Source organism: Larus michahellis, unplaced genomic scaffold (assembly GCF_964199755.1).
Source record: "Larus michahellis unplaced genomic scaffold, bLarMic1.1 SCAFFOLD_355, whole genome shotgun sequence".
Classification (NCBI taxonomy): Eukaryota; Metazoa; Chordata; class Aves; order Charadriiformes; family Laridae; genus Larus; species Larus michahellis.
In genome coordinates, this window is record NW_027436012.1 from 41162 (window position 1) to 59627 (window position 18466).

Sequence of the window (18466 nt, forward strand, 5' to 3'; positions counted from 1 at the left end):
TAATGGGTGGTTGGATGATGGGTTGGTTGATTAATGGGTGGGTTGGTTGGTGGGTTGGCTCATGGGCGGGTTGGTTAGTGGGCGGGTTGGTGGGATCACGGGTTGGTTAGTTGCTGGGGTGGACGGTTAATGGGTGGTCGGATGATGGGTGGGTTGGCTCATGGGTGGGTTGGTTAGTTGGTGGGTTGGCTCGTGGGCGGGTTGGTTAGTTGGTGGGTGGGTTGGTTAGTTGGACGTTAGCTCATGGGTGGGCTCCCCCCGAATGAGACACCGGGAGACAAACGGAAAAACCAAAAAAGAGCTTTTTAATAATAATTAAAAAACAAAATAAAATACAACGTCAAGTGGGGGAGAGCCTGGGGGGGACCTCGCACGGGGGCGGGGGGAGCAGCTTCACAGGGGGACAGGCAGCGCAGACCCCATCCCCCGGGCCACCGTCCCTCCGTGCAGGAGCCCCGAGGCCACCGTCCTTCCACGTCCCCAACCCCGGGGCCACCATCCCTCCGTGATGAGCTCGACAATGAGCCTGAGGGCCACCATCTCACGATGTCCCCAAAGCCAGGGCCACCATCCCTCCACAACGACCTCCACGGCGACCATCCCTCCACGTCCCCAACCCCTGGGCCACTATCCCTCTACGGATGACCTCCATAGCCACCGTCCCTGTATGGATGACCTTCATGGCCACCATCCCTCCATGGAGAACCTCCATGGCCACCATCCCTGTATGGATGACCTCCATGGCCACCATCCCTCCACATCCCCAACCCCTAGGCCACCACCCCTCCATGATGACTTCTGTGGCCACCATCCTCCGTGGACAACCTCCATGGCCACCATCCCTGCATGTCCCCAACCCCTAAGCCACCACCCCTCCATGGATGACCTCCGTGGCCAGCATCCTTCCATGGATGACCTCCACGACCACCATCCTCCATGGATGACCTCCAAGGCCACCATCCCTCCATGTCCCCAACCCATGGGGCCACCATCCCTCCATGGATGACCTCCATAGCCAACATCCCTCTATGATGACTTCCGTGGCCACCATCCCTCCGTGGATGACTTCCACGGCCACCATCCCTCCGTGGAGGACTTCCACGGCCACCATCCCTCCGCGATGACTTCTGTGGCCACCACCCCTCCACGGATGACCTCCACGGCCACCATCCCTCCATGTCTCCAACCCATAGGCCACCACCCTTCCACGGATGACCTCCATGGCCACCATCCCTCCATGTCTCCAACCCATAGGCCACCACCCTTCCATGGATGACCTCCATGGCCACCACCCCTCCACGGCCACCACCCCTCCACGGATGACCTCCATGGCCACCATCCCTCCATGTCTCCAACCCATAGGCCACCACCCTTCCATGGATGACCTCCATGGCCACCATCCCTCCATGTCTCAAACCCATAGGCCACCACCCTTCCACGGATGACCTCCGTGGCCAACATCCCTCCATGTCTCAAACCCATAGGCCACCACCCTTCCATGGATGACCTCCATGGCCACCACCCCTCCATGGATGACCTCCACGGCCACCATCCCTCCATGTCTCCAACCCATAGGCCACCACCCTTCCATGGATGACCTCCGTGGCCACCATCCCTCCATGTCTCCAACCCATAGGCCACCACCCTTCCATGGATGACCTCCATGGCCACCACCCCTCCACGGATGACCTCCACGGCCACCATCCCTCCATGTCTCCAACCCATAGGCCACCACCCTTCCATGGATGACCTCCATGGCCACCACCCCTCCACGGATGACCTCCACGGCCACCATCCCTCCACATCCCCAACCCCCGGGCCACCGCCCCTCCACGCACAAGCCCCAGGCCCACCACCCTTCCACTGCAAACCCCACATCCACCGTCTCTCCCCACCCCCCCCCCACCCCGCACCCTCCACGCCCCCCCCCCCCCCCATCTCTATCTCACGCCGCCCCCACCCCCCCCCCCCCCGCCACGTCCCCATCACGGCGCCGGCGGCCGGGGCAGATGCTTGCGCCTGACGTGTCGTTGGAGGGTGTTCCTCTCCCCGAACCGCATGTGGCAGTGGGGACACTGGAAGGGTCGTTCCCCCGTGTGCACCCGCTGGTGGTGGGCCAACTCCCCGGAGTCTCGGAAGCGCCGGGGGCAGAGGGGGCAGGCGTGGGGCTTGCGGCCGGCGTGGGTGTATTTGTGCCTCTCCAGGTGGGACGTTCTCTTGAAGGCTTTGCCGCAGGCGCGGCAGACGTGGGGCTTGTGCTCGGAGTGGGTGATGCTGTGTCGCTGCAGGTAGGAGAGGTACTCGAAGGACCGGCCGCAAACCGGGCAAGAAAAAGCCCGTCGGAGGGTGCCGGGACCCCCCGGTTCGGCCACCAACACCGTATAGGGCAGCCCTTGGTTGTCGATCAACAGGTAGCGACCCCCGGATGGGGGGCTGGACCCACGGCGAGAGCTGGAGGAGGAGGAGGAGGAGGAGGAGGAGGAGGACGGTGGGTCCACGGGCGGCGGCGGCGGAGGCGGAGGTGGGGGGGGCGGCGGCGGCGCGGGGGGCGGCGGCGGGGGGTGGTTGGGGGTCTCGGTGCGGCTGTGGGGAGATGGGGGGAGGGGTGTTAGAGGGGGTGCTGGATGCCTGGGTTCCCAGGGGAGCAGATGGCGGGGGGGGGCGGGGGGGGTTCACGGACACCTGGGGCCCCAGGAATGGGGGGGGGGGGGTAAGATATAGGGGTTCCCAGGGGTTGGGGGGGTTTGGGGGTCTCAGACACCAGGGCCCCTGGCGGGGGGGGGGGGGCAGATCTGGGGGTCCCGCACACTTGGGTCCACGGGGGGGGGGTCAGATCTGGGGGTCCCCGACTCCTGGGTCCCCGGGGGGGGGCAGATATGGGGGTCCTGGACTCCTGGGTCCCCGGCGGGGGGGGCAGATATGGGGGTCCCCGACTCCTGGGTCCCCGGGGGGGGGGTGTCAGATATGGGGCTCCTGGACACCTGGGTCCCCGGCGGGGGGGGCAGATATGGGGGTCCCCGACTCCTGGGTCCCCGGGGGGGGTCAGACATGGGGGTCCCCGACTCCTGTGTCCCCGGGGGGGGGTCAGATCTGGGGGTCCCCGACTCCTGGGTCCCCGGGGGTGGGGTCAGATATGGGGGTCCCCGACTCCTGGGTCCCCGGGGGGGGCAGATATGGGGGTCCCCAACTCCTGGGTCCCCGGGGGGGGGGCAGATCTGGGGGTCCCCGACTCCTGGGTCCCCGGGGGGGGGCAGATATGGGGGTCCCCAACTCCTGGGTCCCCGGGGGGGGGGTCAGATATGGGGGTCCTGCACACTTGGGTCCACGGGGGGGGGCAGATATGGGGGTCCCCGACTCCTGGGTCCCCGGGGGGGGGGCAGATATGGGGGTCCCCAACTCCTGGGTCCCCGGGGGGGGGGTCAGATATGGGGGTCCTGCACACTTGGGTCCACGGGGGGGGGCAGATATGGGGGTCCCGGACTCCTGGGTCCCCGGGGGGTGGGGTCAGATATGGGGGTCCTGGACACCTGGGTCCCCGGGGGGGGGGCAGATATGGGGGTCCTGGACTCCTGGGTCCCCGGGGGGGGGGTGTCAGATATGGGGCTCCTGGACACCTGGGTCCCCGGCGGGGGGGGGCAGATATGGGGGTCCCCGACTCCTGTGTCCCCGGGGGGGGGTCAGATATGGGGGTCCCCAACTCCTGGGTCCCCGGGGGGTGGGGTCAGATATGGGGGTCCTGCACACTTGGGTCCACGGGGGGGGGCAGATATGGGGGTCCTGGACTCCTGGGTCCCCGGCGGGGGGGGCAGATATGGGGGTCCCCGACTCCTGGGTCCCCGGGGGGGGGGTGTCAGATATGGGGCTCCTGGACACCTGGGTCCCCGGCGGGGGGGGCAGATATGGGGGTCCCCGACTCCTGTGTCCCCGGGGGGGGGTCAGATATGGGGGTCCCCGACTCCTGTGTCCCCGGGGGGGGGTCAGATATGGGGGTCCCCAACTCCTGGGTCCCCGGGGGGGGGTCAGATATGGGGGTCCTGCACACTTGGGTCCACGGGGGGGGGCAGATATGGGGGTCCCGGACTCCTGGGTCCCCCGGGGGGGGGTCAGATATGGGGGTCCTGCACACTTGGGTCCCCGGGGGGGGTCAGACATGGGGGTCCCCAACTCCTGGGTCCCCGGGGGGTGGGGTCAGATATGGGGGTCCTGCACACTTGGGTCCACGGGGGGGGCAGATATGGGGGTCCCGGACTCCTGGGTCCCCCGGGGGGGGGTCAGATATGGGGGTCCTGCACACTTGGGTCCACGGGGGGGGGGGGGTCAGATATGGGGGTCCCCGACTCCTGGGTCCACGGGGGGGGGCAGATATGGGGGTCTCCTGGGGGGGGGGGGGGCAGACATGTGGGTCCTGGACTCCTCCTCCCCTTCCCTCCCCCCCCGCCCCCTCCCCCCGTTACCTCCCGGCGGCTCCGCGCCCCGGGCCCCACCTGGGGCCCTTCATGGGGCCCCGCTCAGGCCGCGGCGTCTCCGGCGGGGACGGAACCCGGCTGCGGGGCTCGGGGTGGGGGGGGGGACACGGGCCGTGCGGGGCCGCCGCATCGGGGTCCCCCGGCCCCGCGGGGCGGGAGGGGGGCGCCCGGCGGGGGGGGGGGGGGGAAGGAGGAAAGGGGGGGGGGGGGGCGCTGGGCTCGCCCCGGTGTCTCAGCGTTTGGTGTCCGGGTGGAAACGCGGCGCGGAGACGCGTTCCCCCCGCTCCCCCCCGGCCCACCCCCCCGCGGGACGCGGAGTTTCTGCTCCCCCCTCCTCCCTTAGCGCGTCCTCCACCCGCCCCTTCCGTCGTTCCCCCCCCCCCCCCCCCCCCCCGCGGGGATGTTTTTCGCCCCCGCTCAAGGGCGGTTCTTTCGCGACGCTCCCCGCCCCCTCCTCCCCCGCCAACTCCGCTCGCCTCCTCTCCTCCTTTCGCCCGCGGCCGCGCTCGGGAATTTTGCCCCGGTCCCTACATCAGCTGGCGGGGGCGGGCGGCGGCTCAGGGAGCGTCGCCAAAGAGCCGCTCCCGAGCGCAGCCGAAAAAGCATCCCCGCGGGTGGGAGTCCGGGGGATGTGTGTGGGGGGAGGCGGGGAGGGGCGGGTTGGGGTGGGGGGGTAGAGCGAAGGACCGGCCCTCCCCCCCCCGCAAACAAGTCGCCCCCCCCCCCCCCAACCTTCTTCGCATCGCCCTTCGCCGCAGCTCCCCGGCGGCTCTTTGCAGACGGTCCCTGCCCGGGCGGCGGCCGCCGGGCGGATGCGGAGCGGGGTGAGCGCGGGGGCTCGGCCGGGACCCCCCCCCCCGCCCCCAACAGGGGGACACCCCCCCCCCCCAAGAGACACCCCCCCCCCCCCCGCCCGGCTCCCCTCGCCCCGCTTCGGGAAGGACCCCCCCGTGTAGGGGTCCCGTTTTTTTTTTTGGGGGGGGGCATTTTTTGGGGGGGGGGTGGGGGGGGTGTCCCGGTTTTCAGGGAGGTCCCGGTTGGGGCGGGAGGGGGAGTCCCGGTTTGGCGGGGGGGGGACGGTGCGGGAGGTCACGGTTTAGGGGGGTGTCTCGGTCTGGAGGGCACTAGTTTTGGGGGGGGGGGGTTGGGGGTCCCTGGAGGGGGGGAGAGTCCGGTTTTGGGCGTCCGGGGGTCCCCTGGGGGGGGGGGTGGTTTCAGGTGGGGGGGTTTCAGGGGGTGTCCCGGTTTTCGGGGGGTCCCAAGGGGGGTGTCCTCGTTTGGGGGGGTTCCCGTGGAGGGGGGGGGGGGGGGGGCGAGTCGGGTCTCGGGGGTTTGGGGGGGTCCGGGCGGGGGGGGCCCAGTGCCACTGAACCCCGCTGACACCCTCCCCCCCACATTCCCCCCCCCCCCCCGCAGCGTCCCGCCGAGGTGCCCGGAGGCAGCGGGGGGGCCGGGGGGGTCCCTGCCATGGCTGACCGCCGCCGCCGACCCGGTACTGGGGGACCCGGGGGGGGCTTGCGGGTGGGGGGGGGGGGGGTGGGGGGTGGGGAACACGGACACCCCCCCCCCCCGCCCCAGGGGGTGTCAGGGGGCTGGGGACACGAGTGGGCCTTGGGGGGGGGGGGGGTAGGAGCCCTCTTTTGGGGGATATCAATGCCCCGGGGGGGGGGGGGGTAGGGACCATCTTGGGGGGTGCTGGGGGGTCAGGGTGTCCCGGGGGGGGGGGGGGGGGGGCGCTGTGTGATAGTGACACCCCCCCCCCCACGTGCCCCCCCCCCCCAATCAGTGAAGAAGGATGAGGAGGCCTTCGAGATCTCCATCCCCTTTGAGGAGCCCCCCCACGTCGAGCCCCCCATCTTCTACAGCCTCAGCCCCCCCCAGAGCAGCTTCGAAGGTGGGGGGGGGGGGTGCCCGGGTCCCTTTTTGGGGGGGGTGGGGGTGGGGGGGGGAGGATGAACAGGGTGGGGGGTCCCCAGGGGGTTGGGTCTGAGGCGGGGGGGACACCCCAGAGCCCCCCCCCTGTGCACCGGGGACCCTCCCCAGACCCATGCCCCCAGGCCCCCCCCCCCCCCCCGCCTTGGGGTCCCCAAGTGCCTCTAGGGAGAAGGGGGGGGTTGGGGGGGCATATTTTTAGAGGGGGGGGGCTCTATAGGGCAAAGGGGGGGTCTTTAGGGGAAGGGGGGGCCTTAGAGAGAAGGGGGAGGCTTTTGGGGGTGTCTTTAGAGGAAGAGGGGGTCTTGGGAGAGGTCTCTAGGGAGAGGGGGGGTCCTCCAGGATGTGGAGCTGAGGGTGGGGGTCCCCAGAGCCCCCCATTGTGGGGTTGGGGGGGACGTGGGTCTGAGGGTGGGGGTCCCCAAGGCATGGGGGGGTTCCCCAGGGCCGTGGGGCTGAGGGTGGGGGTCCCCAGACCCCCCTGATGTAGGGTTGGGGGGGATGTGGGTCTGACGGTGGGCGTCCCCAAGGCATGGGGGGGGTCCCCAAGGCCGTGGGGCTGAGGGTGGGGGTCCCCAGACCCCCCTGATGTGGGGTTGGGGGGGAGGTGGGTCTGAGGGTGGGGGTCCCCAAGGCATGGGGGGGTTCCCCAGGGCCGTGGGGCTGAGGGGGGGTCCCTGGGGGTCCGCAGAGCCCCCCGATGTGGGGTTGGGGGGGAGGTGGGTCTGAGGGTGGGGGGTCCCCAAGGCATGGGGGGGTTCCCCAGGGCCGTGGGGCTGAGGGGGGGAGTCCCCGGGGGTCCCCAGAGCCCCCCAGTGTGGGGTTGGGGGTGCCCGAGTGGGGATGTGGGTCTGAGGATGGGGGTCCCCAAGGCATGGGGGGGTTCCCCAGGGCTGTGGGGCTAAGGGGGGGGTTCCCAGACCCCCCCAGTGTGGGGTTGGGGGGGAGGTGGGTCTGAGAGTGGGGGTCCCCAAGGCATGGGGGGGTCCCCAAGGCCATGGGGCTGAGGGTGGGGGTCCCCAGACCCCCCTGATGTGGGGTTGGGGGGAGGTGGGTCTGAGGGTGGGGGTCCCCAAGGCATGGGGGGGGTTCCCCAGGGCATGGGGCTGAGGGGGGAGTCCCCGGGGGTCCCCAGAGCCCCCCAGTGTGGGGTTGGGGGTGCCCGAGTGGGGATGTGGGTCTGAGGATGGGGGTCCCCAAGGCATGGGAGGGTTCCCCAGGGCTGTGGGGCTAAGGGGGGGGTCCCCAGACCCCCCTGATGTGGGGTTGGGGGGGAGGTGGGTCTGAGGGTGGGGGTCCCCAAAGCATGGGGGGGTTCCCCAGGGCCGTGGGGCTGAGGGGGGGTCCCTGGGGGTCCGCAGAGCCCCCCGATGTGGGGTTGGGGGGGAGGTGGGTCTGAGGGTGGGGGTCCCCAAGGCATGGGGGGGCTCCCCAGGGCCGTGGGGCTGAGGGTGGGGGTCCCCAGACCCCCCTGATGTGGGGTTGGGGGGGATGTGGGTCTGAGGGTGGGGGTCCCCAAGGCATGGGGGGGTTCCCCAGGGCCGTGGGGCTGAGGGTGGGGGTCCCCAGACCCCCCTGATGTGGGGTTGGGGGGGAGGTGGGTCTGAGGGTGGGGGTCCCCAAGGCATGGGGGGGTTCCCCAGGGCCGTGGGGCTGAGGGTGGGGGTCCCCAGACCCCCCCGATGTGGGGTTGGGGGGGAGGTGGGTCTGAGGGTGGGGGTCCCCAAGGCATGGGGGGGGTTCCCAAGGCCATGGGGCTGAGGGTGGGGGTCCCCAGACCCCCCTGATGTGGGGTTGGGGGGGAGGTGGGTCTGAGGATGGGGGTCCCCAAGGCATGGGGGGGCTCCCCAGGGCCGTGGGGCTGAGGGTGGGGGTCCCCAGACCCCCCTGATGTGGGGTTGGGGGGGAGGTGGGTCTGAGGGTGGGGGTCCCCAAGGCATGGGGGGGCTCCCCAGGGCCGTGGGGCTGAGGGGGGAGTCCCCGGGGGTCCCCAGAGCCCCCCAGTGTGGGGTTGGGGGTGCCCGAGTGGGGATGTGGGTCTGAGGATGGGGGTCCCCACGGCATGGGGGGGGTCCCCAGGGCTGTGGGGGTAAGGGGGGGGTTCCCAGAGCCCCCCGATGTGGGGTTGGGGGGGATGTGGGTCTGAGGGTGGGGGTCCCCAAGGCATGGGGGGGCTCCCCAGGGCCGTGGGGCTGAGGGTGGGGGTCCCCAGACCCCCCTGATGTGGGGTTGGGGGGGATGTGGGTCTGAGGGTGGGGGTCCCCAAGGCATGGGGGGGTTCCCCAGGGCCGTGGGGCTGAGGGGGGGTCCCTGGGGGTCCGCAGAGCCCCCCGATGTGGGGTGGGGGGGGATGTGGGTCTGAGGGTGGGGGTCCCCAAGGCATGGGGGGGCTCCCCAGGGCCGTGGGGCTGAGGGTGGGGGTCCCCAGACCCCCTGATGTGGGGTTGGGGGGGATGTGGGTCTGAGGGTGGGGGTCCCCAAGGCATGGGGGGGGTCCCCAGGGCCGTGGGGCTGAGGGTGGGGGTCCCCAGACCCCCCTGATGTGGTGTTGGGGGGGAGGTGGGTCTGAGGGTGGGGGTCCCCAAGGCATGGGGGGTTCCCCAGGGCCGTGGGGCTGAGGGGGGAGTCCCCGGGGGTCCCCAGAGCCCCCCAGTGTGGGGTTGGGGGTGCCCGAGTGGGGATGTGGGTCTGAGGATGGGGGTCCCCAAGGCATGGGGGGGGTTCCCCAGGACCAGGGGGCTGAGGGGGGGGTCCCCGGGGGTCCGCAGACCCCCCCGGGGCGCGGGGCGCAGCTGCACTTGGCCCTGGAGCGCAACGCCTGGCTGCAGAAGCGCATCGAGGACCTGGAGGAGGAGCGGGATTTCCTGCGCTGCCAGCTCGACAAGTTCATCTCGGGGGCCCGCGGGGGGGACGGTGAGGGGGGACGCGGCGGGGGGGGGGGGGGGACGGGACACCCGGGGGACGTGGGGGGGGCACACGGTATGGGGGGAGGCGGGGATGTGGGGAGGCTCAGGGCGGGAGGGAACGTGGGGTCTGGGGGGACGTGGGGACATGGGGATGGGGGTTTGGGGGGGACATGGGGGGGGACACGGGGGGGACACGGCAGGGGATGCGGGGGGGATGCTGAGGGCAGGGGGTGTGGGGGGAGGCGGGGATGTGGGGAGGTTCAGGGTGGGGGGATGCGGGGTCTGGGGGGGCCGTGGGGACACAGGGATGGGGGGTTTGGGGGGAAACGGGGTCTGGGGGGACACGGCAGGGGGATGCGGGGGGGATGCTGAGGGCAGGGGGTGTTGGGGGAGGCGGGGATGTGGGGAGGCTCGGGGGGGGATGTGGGTCTGGACGTGGGGACACAGGGACGGGGGGGTTTAGGGGGGACACAGGGTCTGGGGGGGACACAGTGCGGGGGGGACACGGCAGGGGATGTGGGGGGGATGCTGAGGGCAGGGGGTGTGGGGGGAGGCGGGGATGTGGGGAGGTTCAGGGTGGGGGGATGCGGGGTCTGGGGGGGACGTGGGGACACAGGGACGGGGGGTTTGGGGGGACATGGAGGGGACACGGTGGGGGATGTGGGGGGGCAGGGGGTGTGGGGGGAGGCGGGGGTGTGGGGAGGCTCAGGGCGGGAGGGAACGTGGGGTCTGGGGGGGACGTGGGGACATGGGGACAGGGGGTTTGGGGGGGACACGGGGGGGACACGGCAGGGGATGTCGGGGGGGATGCTGAGGGCAAGGGGTGTGGGGGGAGGCGGGGATGTGGGGAGGCTCAGGGGGGGATGTGGGGTCTGGGGGGGACGTGGGGACACAGGGACGGGGGGTTTGGGGGGGACACAGGGTCTGGGGGGGACACAGTGCGGGGGGGACACGGCAGGGGATGTGGGGAGGATGCTGAGGGCAGGGGGTGGGGGGAGGCGGGGGTGTGGGGAGGCTCAGGGCGGGAGGGAACGTGGGGTCTGGGGGGGACGTGGGGACATGGGGACGGGGGGTTTGGGGGGGACATGGGGGGGGACACGGGGGGGACACGGCAGGGGATGTCGGGGGGGATGCTGAGGGCAGGGGTGTGGGGGGAGGCGGGGATGTGGGGAGGGTCGGGGGGGGATGTGAGGTCTGGGGGGGACGTGGGGACACAGGGACGGGGGGTTTGGGGGGGACATGGGGGGGGACACGGGGGGGACACGGCAGGGGATGTGGGGGGGATGCTGAGGGCAGGGGGTGTTGGGGGAGGCGGGGATGTGGGGAGGGTCGGGGGGGGATGTGAGGTCTGGGGGGGACGTGGGGACACAGGGACAGGGGGTTTGGGGGGACATGGAGGGGACACGGTGGGGGACGTGGGGGGGCAGGGGGTGTGGGGGGAGGCGGGGGTGTGGGGAGGCTCAGGGCGGGAGGGAACGTGGGGTCTGGGGGGACGTGGGGACATGGGGATGGGGGGTTTGGGGGGGACATGGGGGGGGACACGGGGGGGACATGGCAGGGGATGCGGGGGGGATGCTGAGGGCAGGGGGTGTGGGGGGAGGCGGGGATGTGGGGAGGTTCAGGGTGGGGGGATGCGGGGTCTGGGGGGGACGTGGGGACATGGGGATGGGGGGTTTGGGGGGGACATGGGGGGGGACACGGGGGGACATGGCAGGGGATGCGGGGGGGATGCTGAGGGCAGGGGTGTGGGGGGAGGCGGGGATGTGGGGAGGTTCAGGGTGGGGGGATGCGGGGTCTGGGGGGGACGTGGGGACACAGGGACGGGGGGTTTGGGGGGGACACAGGGTCTGGGGGGGACATAGTGCGGGGGGGACACGGCAGGGGATGTGGGGGGGATGCTGAGGGCAGGGGTGTGGGGGGAGGCGGGGGTGTGGGGAGGCTCGGGGGGGGGATGTGGGGTCTGGGGGGGACGTGGGGACACAGGGACGGGGCGTTTGGGGGGGACAGGGGGTCTGGGGGGACACAGTGGGGGGACACGGGGGGGACACGGCGGGGGACGTAGGGGGGATCCTGAGGGCAGGGAGTGTGGGGGGAGGCGGGGATGTGGGGAGGCTCGGGGGGGGGGATGTGGGGTCTGGGGGGGCCGTGGGGACAGGGGGATGGGGGGGACATCGAGGGACATGGGGACATGGGGACGGGCGAATGTGGGGTTATGGGGCGGGGGGGGGGTGAGGGACACACACACGGGGATGTGGGGCCAAGGGGGGTGTGGGGTGATGGGGTGTCTGGGGGGGGGGCACGAGGAGGGGGTTTGGGGGGGGGGGATGTGGGGAGAAGGGAACGGGGGGGGACAGGAGGGTGCTCATGGGGACAGGGAGGGGGGGGACACGGGGACATCGGGGAGGGGGGGGGGGTGGCCGGGGCCGGGGGGGGAGCGCTGTGGGTCCCTCCGGCGCTGAGCGCTGCCCGCAGAGGAGCACGGCCGCGGGAAGGCGGCGGTGACACGGCGGGGGGACGCGGGGGACCCCCGCCCCGGGGAGGTGACGGACAACGACAGCGTCGCCTCCTCCCTGGGCCCCTCCGAGGACGGCGGCACCGCGGAGCGGAGACGCCACAAACCCAAAAGCGGCGTCACCCGCCGTCGCGTCGGCAAAGCCCGGACCCGCGAGAGACAACGGGGTGAGACCCTGGGGGACACCGGGGACGTCGGGACCCCCGGGGGACACCGGGAACCTACGGGGACCCGATGGGGACACTGGGAGCCTCTGGGGACACCAGGACCATCCAGAACCTCCCCCCCCCCTCCCCGGGGACACTGGGACCCCCTGGGGACACTGGGACCCCCTGGGGACAGTGGGAACCTATGGGGACACTGGCACTCACTGGGGACACTGGGAGCCTCTGGGGACCCGATGGGGACACTGGGAGCCTCTGGGGACACCAGGACCATCCAGGACCCTCTGGGGACACCTGGGACCCCCTGGGGACACTGGGAACCTATAGGGACCCGATGGGGACACTGGGACCCCCTGGGGACCCTCCAGGAGCCCCTGAGGACACTGGGACCCCTGGGGACACTGGGAACCTATGGGGACACTGGCACTCACTGGGGACACTGGGAGCCTCTGGGGACCCGATGGGGACACTGGGAGCCTCTGGGGACACCAGGACCATCCAGAACCTCCCCCCCCTCCCCGGGGACACTGGGACCCCCTGGGGACCCTCCAGGACCCCCTGGGGACACTGGGACCCCCTGGGGACAGTGGGAACCTATGGGGACACTGGCACTCACTGGGGACACTGGGAGCCTCTGGGGACCCGATGGGGACCCTGGGAGCCTCTGGGGACACCAGAACCATCCAGGACCCCCTGGGGACGCCTGGGACCCCCTGGGGACCCTCCAGGAGCCCCTGGGGACACTGGGACCCCCTGGGGACACTGGGAACCTATGGGGACACCGGCACTCACTGGGGACACTGGGAGCCTCTGGGGACCCGATGGGGACACTGGGAGCCTCTGGGGACACCAGGACCATCCAGAACCTCCCCCCCCCTCCCCGGGGACACTGGGACCCCCTGGGGACCCTCCAGGACCCCCTGGGGACACTGGGACCCCCTGGGGACAGTGGGAACCTATGGGGACACTGGCACTCACTGGGAACACTGGGAGCCTCTGGGGACCCGATGGGGACACTGGGAGCCTCTGGGGACACCAGGACCATCCAGGACCCTCTGGGGACACCTGGGACCCCGTGGGGACCCCGGGAACCTCTGGGGACCCGATGGGGACACTGGGACCCCCTGGGGACCCTCCAGGAGCCCCTGGGGACACTGGGACCCCCTGGGGACACTGGGACCCTATGGGGACACCGGCACTCACTGGGGACACTGGGAGCCTCTGGGGACCCGATGGGGACACTGGGAGCCTCTGGGGACACCAGGACCATCCAGAACCTCCCCCCCCCTCCCCGGGGACACTGGGACCCCCTGGGGACCCTCCAGGACCCCCTGGGGACACTGGGACCCCCTGGGGACAGTGGGAACCTATGGGGACACTGGCACTCACTGGGGACACTGGGAGCCTCTGGGGACCCGATGGGGACACTGGGAGCCTCTGGGGACACCAGGACCATCCAGAACCTCCCCCCCCCTCCCCGGGGACACTGGGACCCCCTGGGGACCCTCCAGGAGCCCCTGGGGACACTGGGACCCCCTGGGGACACTGGGAGCTCCTGGGGACCCGGTGGGGACACTGGGAGCCTCTTGGGGACACCAGGACCATCCAGGACCCTCTGGGGACACCTGGGACCCCGTGGGGACACTGGGGACCCTCTGGGGACACCAGGACCATCCAGAACCCCCCTGCCCCCTCCGGGGACACTGGGACCCCCTGGGGACACTGGGAACCTATAGGGACCCGATGGGGACACTGGGACCTCCTGGGGACCCTCCAGGAGCCCCTGGGGACACCAGGACCCTCTGGGGACACCTGGGACCCCGTGGGGACACTGGGGACCCTCTGGGGACATTGGGACCCTCTAGGACCCACTGGGGACACCAGGACCCTCTGGGAACACCTGGGACCCCCTTGGGGACACCGGGACCCCCTTGGGGACACTGTGACCCCCCTGGGGACACTGGGGTGTCCCATCCCCCCCCCCCCCCCCCGACCCTGCAGTGTCACCTGCTCCCCTCCAGGACCCTCCAGGCCACCACGTCCCCGAGGTCCCCCCGTGCTGGTGGCCGTGGCAGGAGGTGACAGTGTCTCTTCTCTGCCCTGTCCCCCGCCGGCGCTGGCCCGTGTCACCCCCCCTCCGTCTGTCCCTGTTGTCCCCATCCCTGTGTGTCCCCCCCCTCGTCCCCCCCCCTCGTCCCTCCCATGTCCCTGTCCCCATCCCCATGTCCCCGTGTCCCCTCTGTTCCCATGTCCCTGCCCCCCACACCCCCGTCCCCATGTCCCTGTGTCCCCCATGTCCTTGTGTCCCCCTGTCCCCATGTCACCCCATCCCCGCGTCCCCGTCCCCGCCTCCCTTGTCCCCATGTCCCCGTCCCCCCCGTGTCCCCCATCTCTGTATCCCCGTCACTGTGTCCCTTGTCCCCATCCCGTCCCCGTGTCCCTGTGTCCCCCTCCCCTGTATCTCCATTCCCATGTCCCTTGTCCCCATCCCGTCCCCACGTCCCTGGATGTCTCTGTCCCCCATCTCTATATCCCTGTGTCCCCGTGTCCCTTGCTCCCCCACGTCCCTGTGTCCCTTGTCCCCATCCCGTCCCCCACCCCTCTATCTCCATCCCTGTGTCCCTTGTCCCCATCCCATCCCCGTGTCCCTGTCCCCCATCCCCACGTCCCCGTGTCCCTTGTCCCCGTCCCCATCCCCACGTCCCTGGATGTCCCCGTCCACCTCCCCCATCCCATGTCCCTGTGTCCCTTGTCCCCATCCCGTCCCCATGTCCCTGTGTCCCCCACCCCTTTATCTCCATCCCCGTGTCCCTTGTCCCCATCCCGTCCCCATGTCCCTGTGTCCCCCACCCCTCTATCTCCGTCCCCATGTCCCTTGTCCCCATCCCGTCCCCATGTCCCTGTGTCCCCCACCCCTCTATCTCCATCCCCGTGTCCCTTGTCCCCATCCCGTCCCCATGTCCCTGTGTCCCCCACCCCTCCTATCTCCGTCCCCGTGTCCCTCGTCCCCGTCCCATGTCCCTGTGTCCCCCACCCCTCTATCTCCGTCCCATGTCCCTTGTCCCCATCCCGTTCCCACGTCCCTGTGTCCCCCACCCCTCTGTCTCCATCCCCGTGTCCCTTGTCCCCATCCCGTCCCCACGTCCCTGTGTCCCCCACCCCTCTATCTCCATCCCCGTGTCCCTCGTCCCCGTCCCCATCCCCACCTCCCTGGATGTCCCCGTCCCCCACCCCTGCATCCTTCTGTCCCGTGTCCCTTGTCCCCGTCCCGTCCCCATGTCCCTGTATCCCCCACCCCTCTATCTCCATCCCCGTGTCCCTTGTCCCCATCCCGTCCCCATGTCCCTGTGTCCCTTGTCCCCATCCCGTCCCCACGTCCCTGTGTCCCCCACCCCTCTATCTCCGTCCCCTGCCCCTTGTCCCCATCCCGTCCCCATGTCCCTGTGTCCCTTGTCCCCATCCCGTCCCCATGTCCCTGTGTCCCCCCACCCCTTTATCTCCATCCCCATGTCCCTTGTCCCCATCCGTCCCCCTGTCCCTGTGTCCCTTGTCCCCATCCCGTCCCCACGTCCCTGTGTCCCCGCCCCTCTATCTCCATCCCCGTGTCCCTCGTCCCGTCCCCATCCCCACCTCCCTGGGATGTCCCCGTCCCCCACCCCTGCATCCTTCTGTCCCTGTGTCCCCTGTCCCCATCCCGTCCCCACGTCCCTGTGTCCCCCACCCCTCTATCTCCATCCCTGTGTCCCTTGTCCCCATCCCGTCCCCATGTCCCTGTGTCCCTTGTCCCCATCCCGTCCCCACGTCCCTGTGTCCCCCACCCCTCTATCTCCGTCCCCGTGCCCCTTGTCCCCATCCCGTCCCCATGTCCCTGTGTCCCTTGTCCCCATCCCGTCCCCACGTCCCTGTGTCCCCCACCCCTCTATCTCCGTCCCCATGTCCCTTGTCCCCATCCTGTCCCCATGTCCCTGTGTCCCTTGTCCCCATCCCGTCCCCATGTCCCTGTGTCCCCCACCCCTCTATCTCCGTCCCCATGTCCCTTGTCCCCATCCCGTCCCCATGTCCCTGTGTCCCTTGTCCCCATCCCGTCCCCACGTCCCTGTGTCCCCCGCCCCTCTATCTCCATCCCCGTGTCCCTCGTCCCCGTCCCATCCCCACCTCCCTGGATGTCCCCGTCCCCCACCCCTGCATCCTTCTGTCCCTGTGTCCCCTGTCCCCATCCCGTCCCCACGTCCCTGTGTCCCCCACCCCTCTATCTCCATCCCTGTGTCCCTTGTCCCCATCCCGTCCCCATGTCCCTGTGTCCCTTGTCCCCATCCCGTCCCCATGTCCCTGTGTCCCCCACCCCTTTATCTCCATCCCCATGTCCCTTGTCCCCATCCCGTCCCCATGTCCCTGTGTCCCTTGTCCCCATCCCCGTCCCCATGTCCCTGTCCCCCACCCTTTATCTCCATCCCCATGTCCCTTGTCCCCCGTCCCCATCCCCACCTCCCTGGATGTCCCCGTCCCCCACCCCTGCATCCTTCTGTCCCCGTGTTCCCTTGTCCCCATCCCTGTCCTCCCCCCTCCCCCGCTGATTGTCCCCGTGTCCCCCGCTCCTTGCAGTGAAGGACGCCGACGGGGTCCTCTCCCGCTACAAGAAGATCCTGACCACCTTCCAGAAGCTGAAGAGCATGAGCCGGGCTTTCGAGCACCACCGGGTGGATCGGAACACGGTGGCCCTCACCACCCCCATCGCCGAGCTCCTGCTGGTGGCCCCGAGAAGCTGGCGGAGGTGGGGGAGTTCGACCCTTCCAAGGAGCGGCTCCTGGAATATTCCCGCCGTTGTTTCCTGGCCCTCGATCCCGACACCCTCCAGAAGGTCCAAGCCCTCAAAAAGAGCAAATTGCTCCTCCCCATCACCTACCGCTTCAAGCGGTGAAGGGGCGCGCGGCGGGGGGGCGGGGGGGGGACGGGACACGGGGGACCCGGCGGGGGGGACGATGATGACACACACACACCCCCCCCCCCAACCCCCATCCCTCCATTCCCCACCTGGGATGGGAACCCCCCCCAATCCACCTGGGAACCCCCCCCGCCGTGCTCTCCCAGTAGGGTGGGACCCCCCCACCCCGATCTGGGACAGGAGCCCCCCCCAACCCACCTGGGAACCCCCCCCGCCGTGCTCTCCCAGTAGGGTGGGACCCCCCCACCCCAATCTGGGACAGGAGCCCCCCCTCCCCCAACCTGCCTGGGACACCCCCACGCTTCCCGGCAGGATGAGACCCCCCCCCAACCTGACCGGGACCCCCCCCACGCTCTCCCCGGCAGGGTGAGACCCCCCCCTCCCCAACCTGACCGGGACCCCCCCTACGCTCTCCTGGCAGGGTGAGACCCCCCTCCAGACCCTACCCCCCACGACACCCCCCAATGTGGGAGAGGAGCCCCCCCCGCAACCCACCTGGGACCCCCCCCGCCGTGGTCTCCCAGTAGGGTGGGACCCCCCCCACCCCGATCTGGGACAGGAGCCCCCCCCCCAACCTGCCTGGGACACCCCCACGCTCTCCCGGCAGGATGAGACCCCCCCTAACCTGACCGGGACCCCCCCACGCTCTCCCCGGGCAGGGTGAGACCCCCCCTCCAGACCCTACCCCCAGCCCTGACCCCCCCAATGTGGGACAGGAGCCCCCCCCAACCTGCCTGGGGACCCCCCCCCCCACGCTCTCCCGGCAGGATGAGACCCCCCCCCCAACCTGACCGGGACCCCCCCCACGCTCTCCGGCAGGATGAGACCCCCCCCACAGACCCTCCCCCCCCGACACCCCCCCGTGTGGGACAGGAGCCCCCCCCCAACCCACCTGGGAAACCAACCCCCCCCCCCACCATGCCCTCCCAGTAGGGTGTGACCCCCCCTCCCCCAGACACCCCCCCTCCCCCAGACACCCCCCCCCCCCGATCTGGGACAGGAGCCCCCCCCCCCCCCCCCCCCACCTGGGACCCCCCTATGCTCCCACAGCAGGGTGGGACCCCCCCCCCGGTGGGACCCCCCCCCCCCCCAGACACCCCCAATCTGGGACAGGAGCCCCCCCAACCTGCCTGGGACACCCATGCACTTTCCCGGCAGGCTGAGACACCCCCCCCCCCAAAAAAGATGCCCCCCTTACCTCCCCCCCCCCAGGACACCCCCCCCAATCTGGGAGAGGAGCCCCCCCAGAACCCCCATGCACTCCCCCAGTGCGCTGGGACCCCCCCCCAGCCCCCCCCCACTCACTCCTGTACTGGGACGGGACACCCCCCCCCCCACCAGAACCAGCCTCACCCCGTCTTGTGCTCCCCCCCAGTGGGCTGGGACCCCCCCCCCAGGACCCCCCCAGACCCCCCGAGTGGGACAGGACCCCCCCAGACCCCCCCGCTCCCTCCTGTACTGGGCTGGGACCCCCCCACAGTGGGCTGGGACCCCCCCAGACCCCCCCCGCTCCCTCCTGTACTGGGCTGGGACCCCCCCACAGT

General features: G+C 71.1%; 3 protein-coding genes across 3 annotated transcripts in view; 2 read left to right on the top strand and 1 right to left on the bottom strand.

Moving 5' to 3' along the window:
• LOC141736860 (coiled-coil domain-containing protein 106-like) overlaps positions 1-509 on the top strand; it is an 8877-nt gene extending 8368 nt beyond the window's left edge. Inside the window, exon 7 of the mRNA XM_074571486.1 lies at positions 451-509. Coding sequence (XP_074427587.1) covers positions 451-509 — 59 coding nt within the window. The remainder of the gene's footprint in view (positions 1-450) is intronic.
• Positions 510-1950: 1441 nt separating this feature from the next.
• Positions 1951-4645, bottom strand: LOC141736865 (uncharacterized). The gene is made up of 2 exons (XM_074571491.1): positions 4455-4645; positions 1951-2583 (listed from the first exon to the last, which is right to left on the bottom strand). The coding sequence occupies exons 1-2, from the start codon at positions 4496-4498 to the stop codon at positions 1986-1988; spliced, it is 642 nt and encodes a 213-aa protein (XP_074427592.1). The 5' UTR covers positions 4499-4645; the 3' UTR covers positions 1951-1985.
• A 565-nt stretch (positions 4646-5210) lies between these two features.
• On the top strand, positions 5211-16978 carry LOC141736861 (coiled-coil domain-containing protein 106-like). Its single transcript, XM_074571487.1, is given in 8 exon segments — positions 5211-5290; positions 5883-5958; positions 6253-6360; positions 8723-8733; positions 9167-9311; positions 11777-11983; positions 16583-16729; positions 16732-16978. Coding segments are annotated over 8 exon segments (873 nt in total). The 5' UTR covers positions 5211-5278; the 3' UTR covers positions 16899-16978.
• The last annotated feature ends 1488 nt before the right edge of the window (positions 16979-18466 follow it).

Bases quoted from the DNA above. Each gene is read 5' to 3' on its own strand.
- LOC141736865 (XM_074571491.1), bottom strand. From the start codon at position 4,498: ATGAAGGGCCCCAGGTGGGGCCCGGGGCGCGGAGCCGCCGGGAG. The intron at 2,584-4,454 runs GTAACGGGGGGA...ATCTCCCCACAG, and splicing joins GGGCGCGGAGCCGCCGGGAG to CCGCACCGAGACCCCCAACC.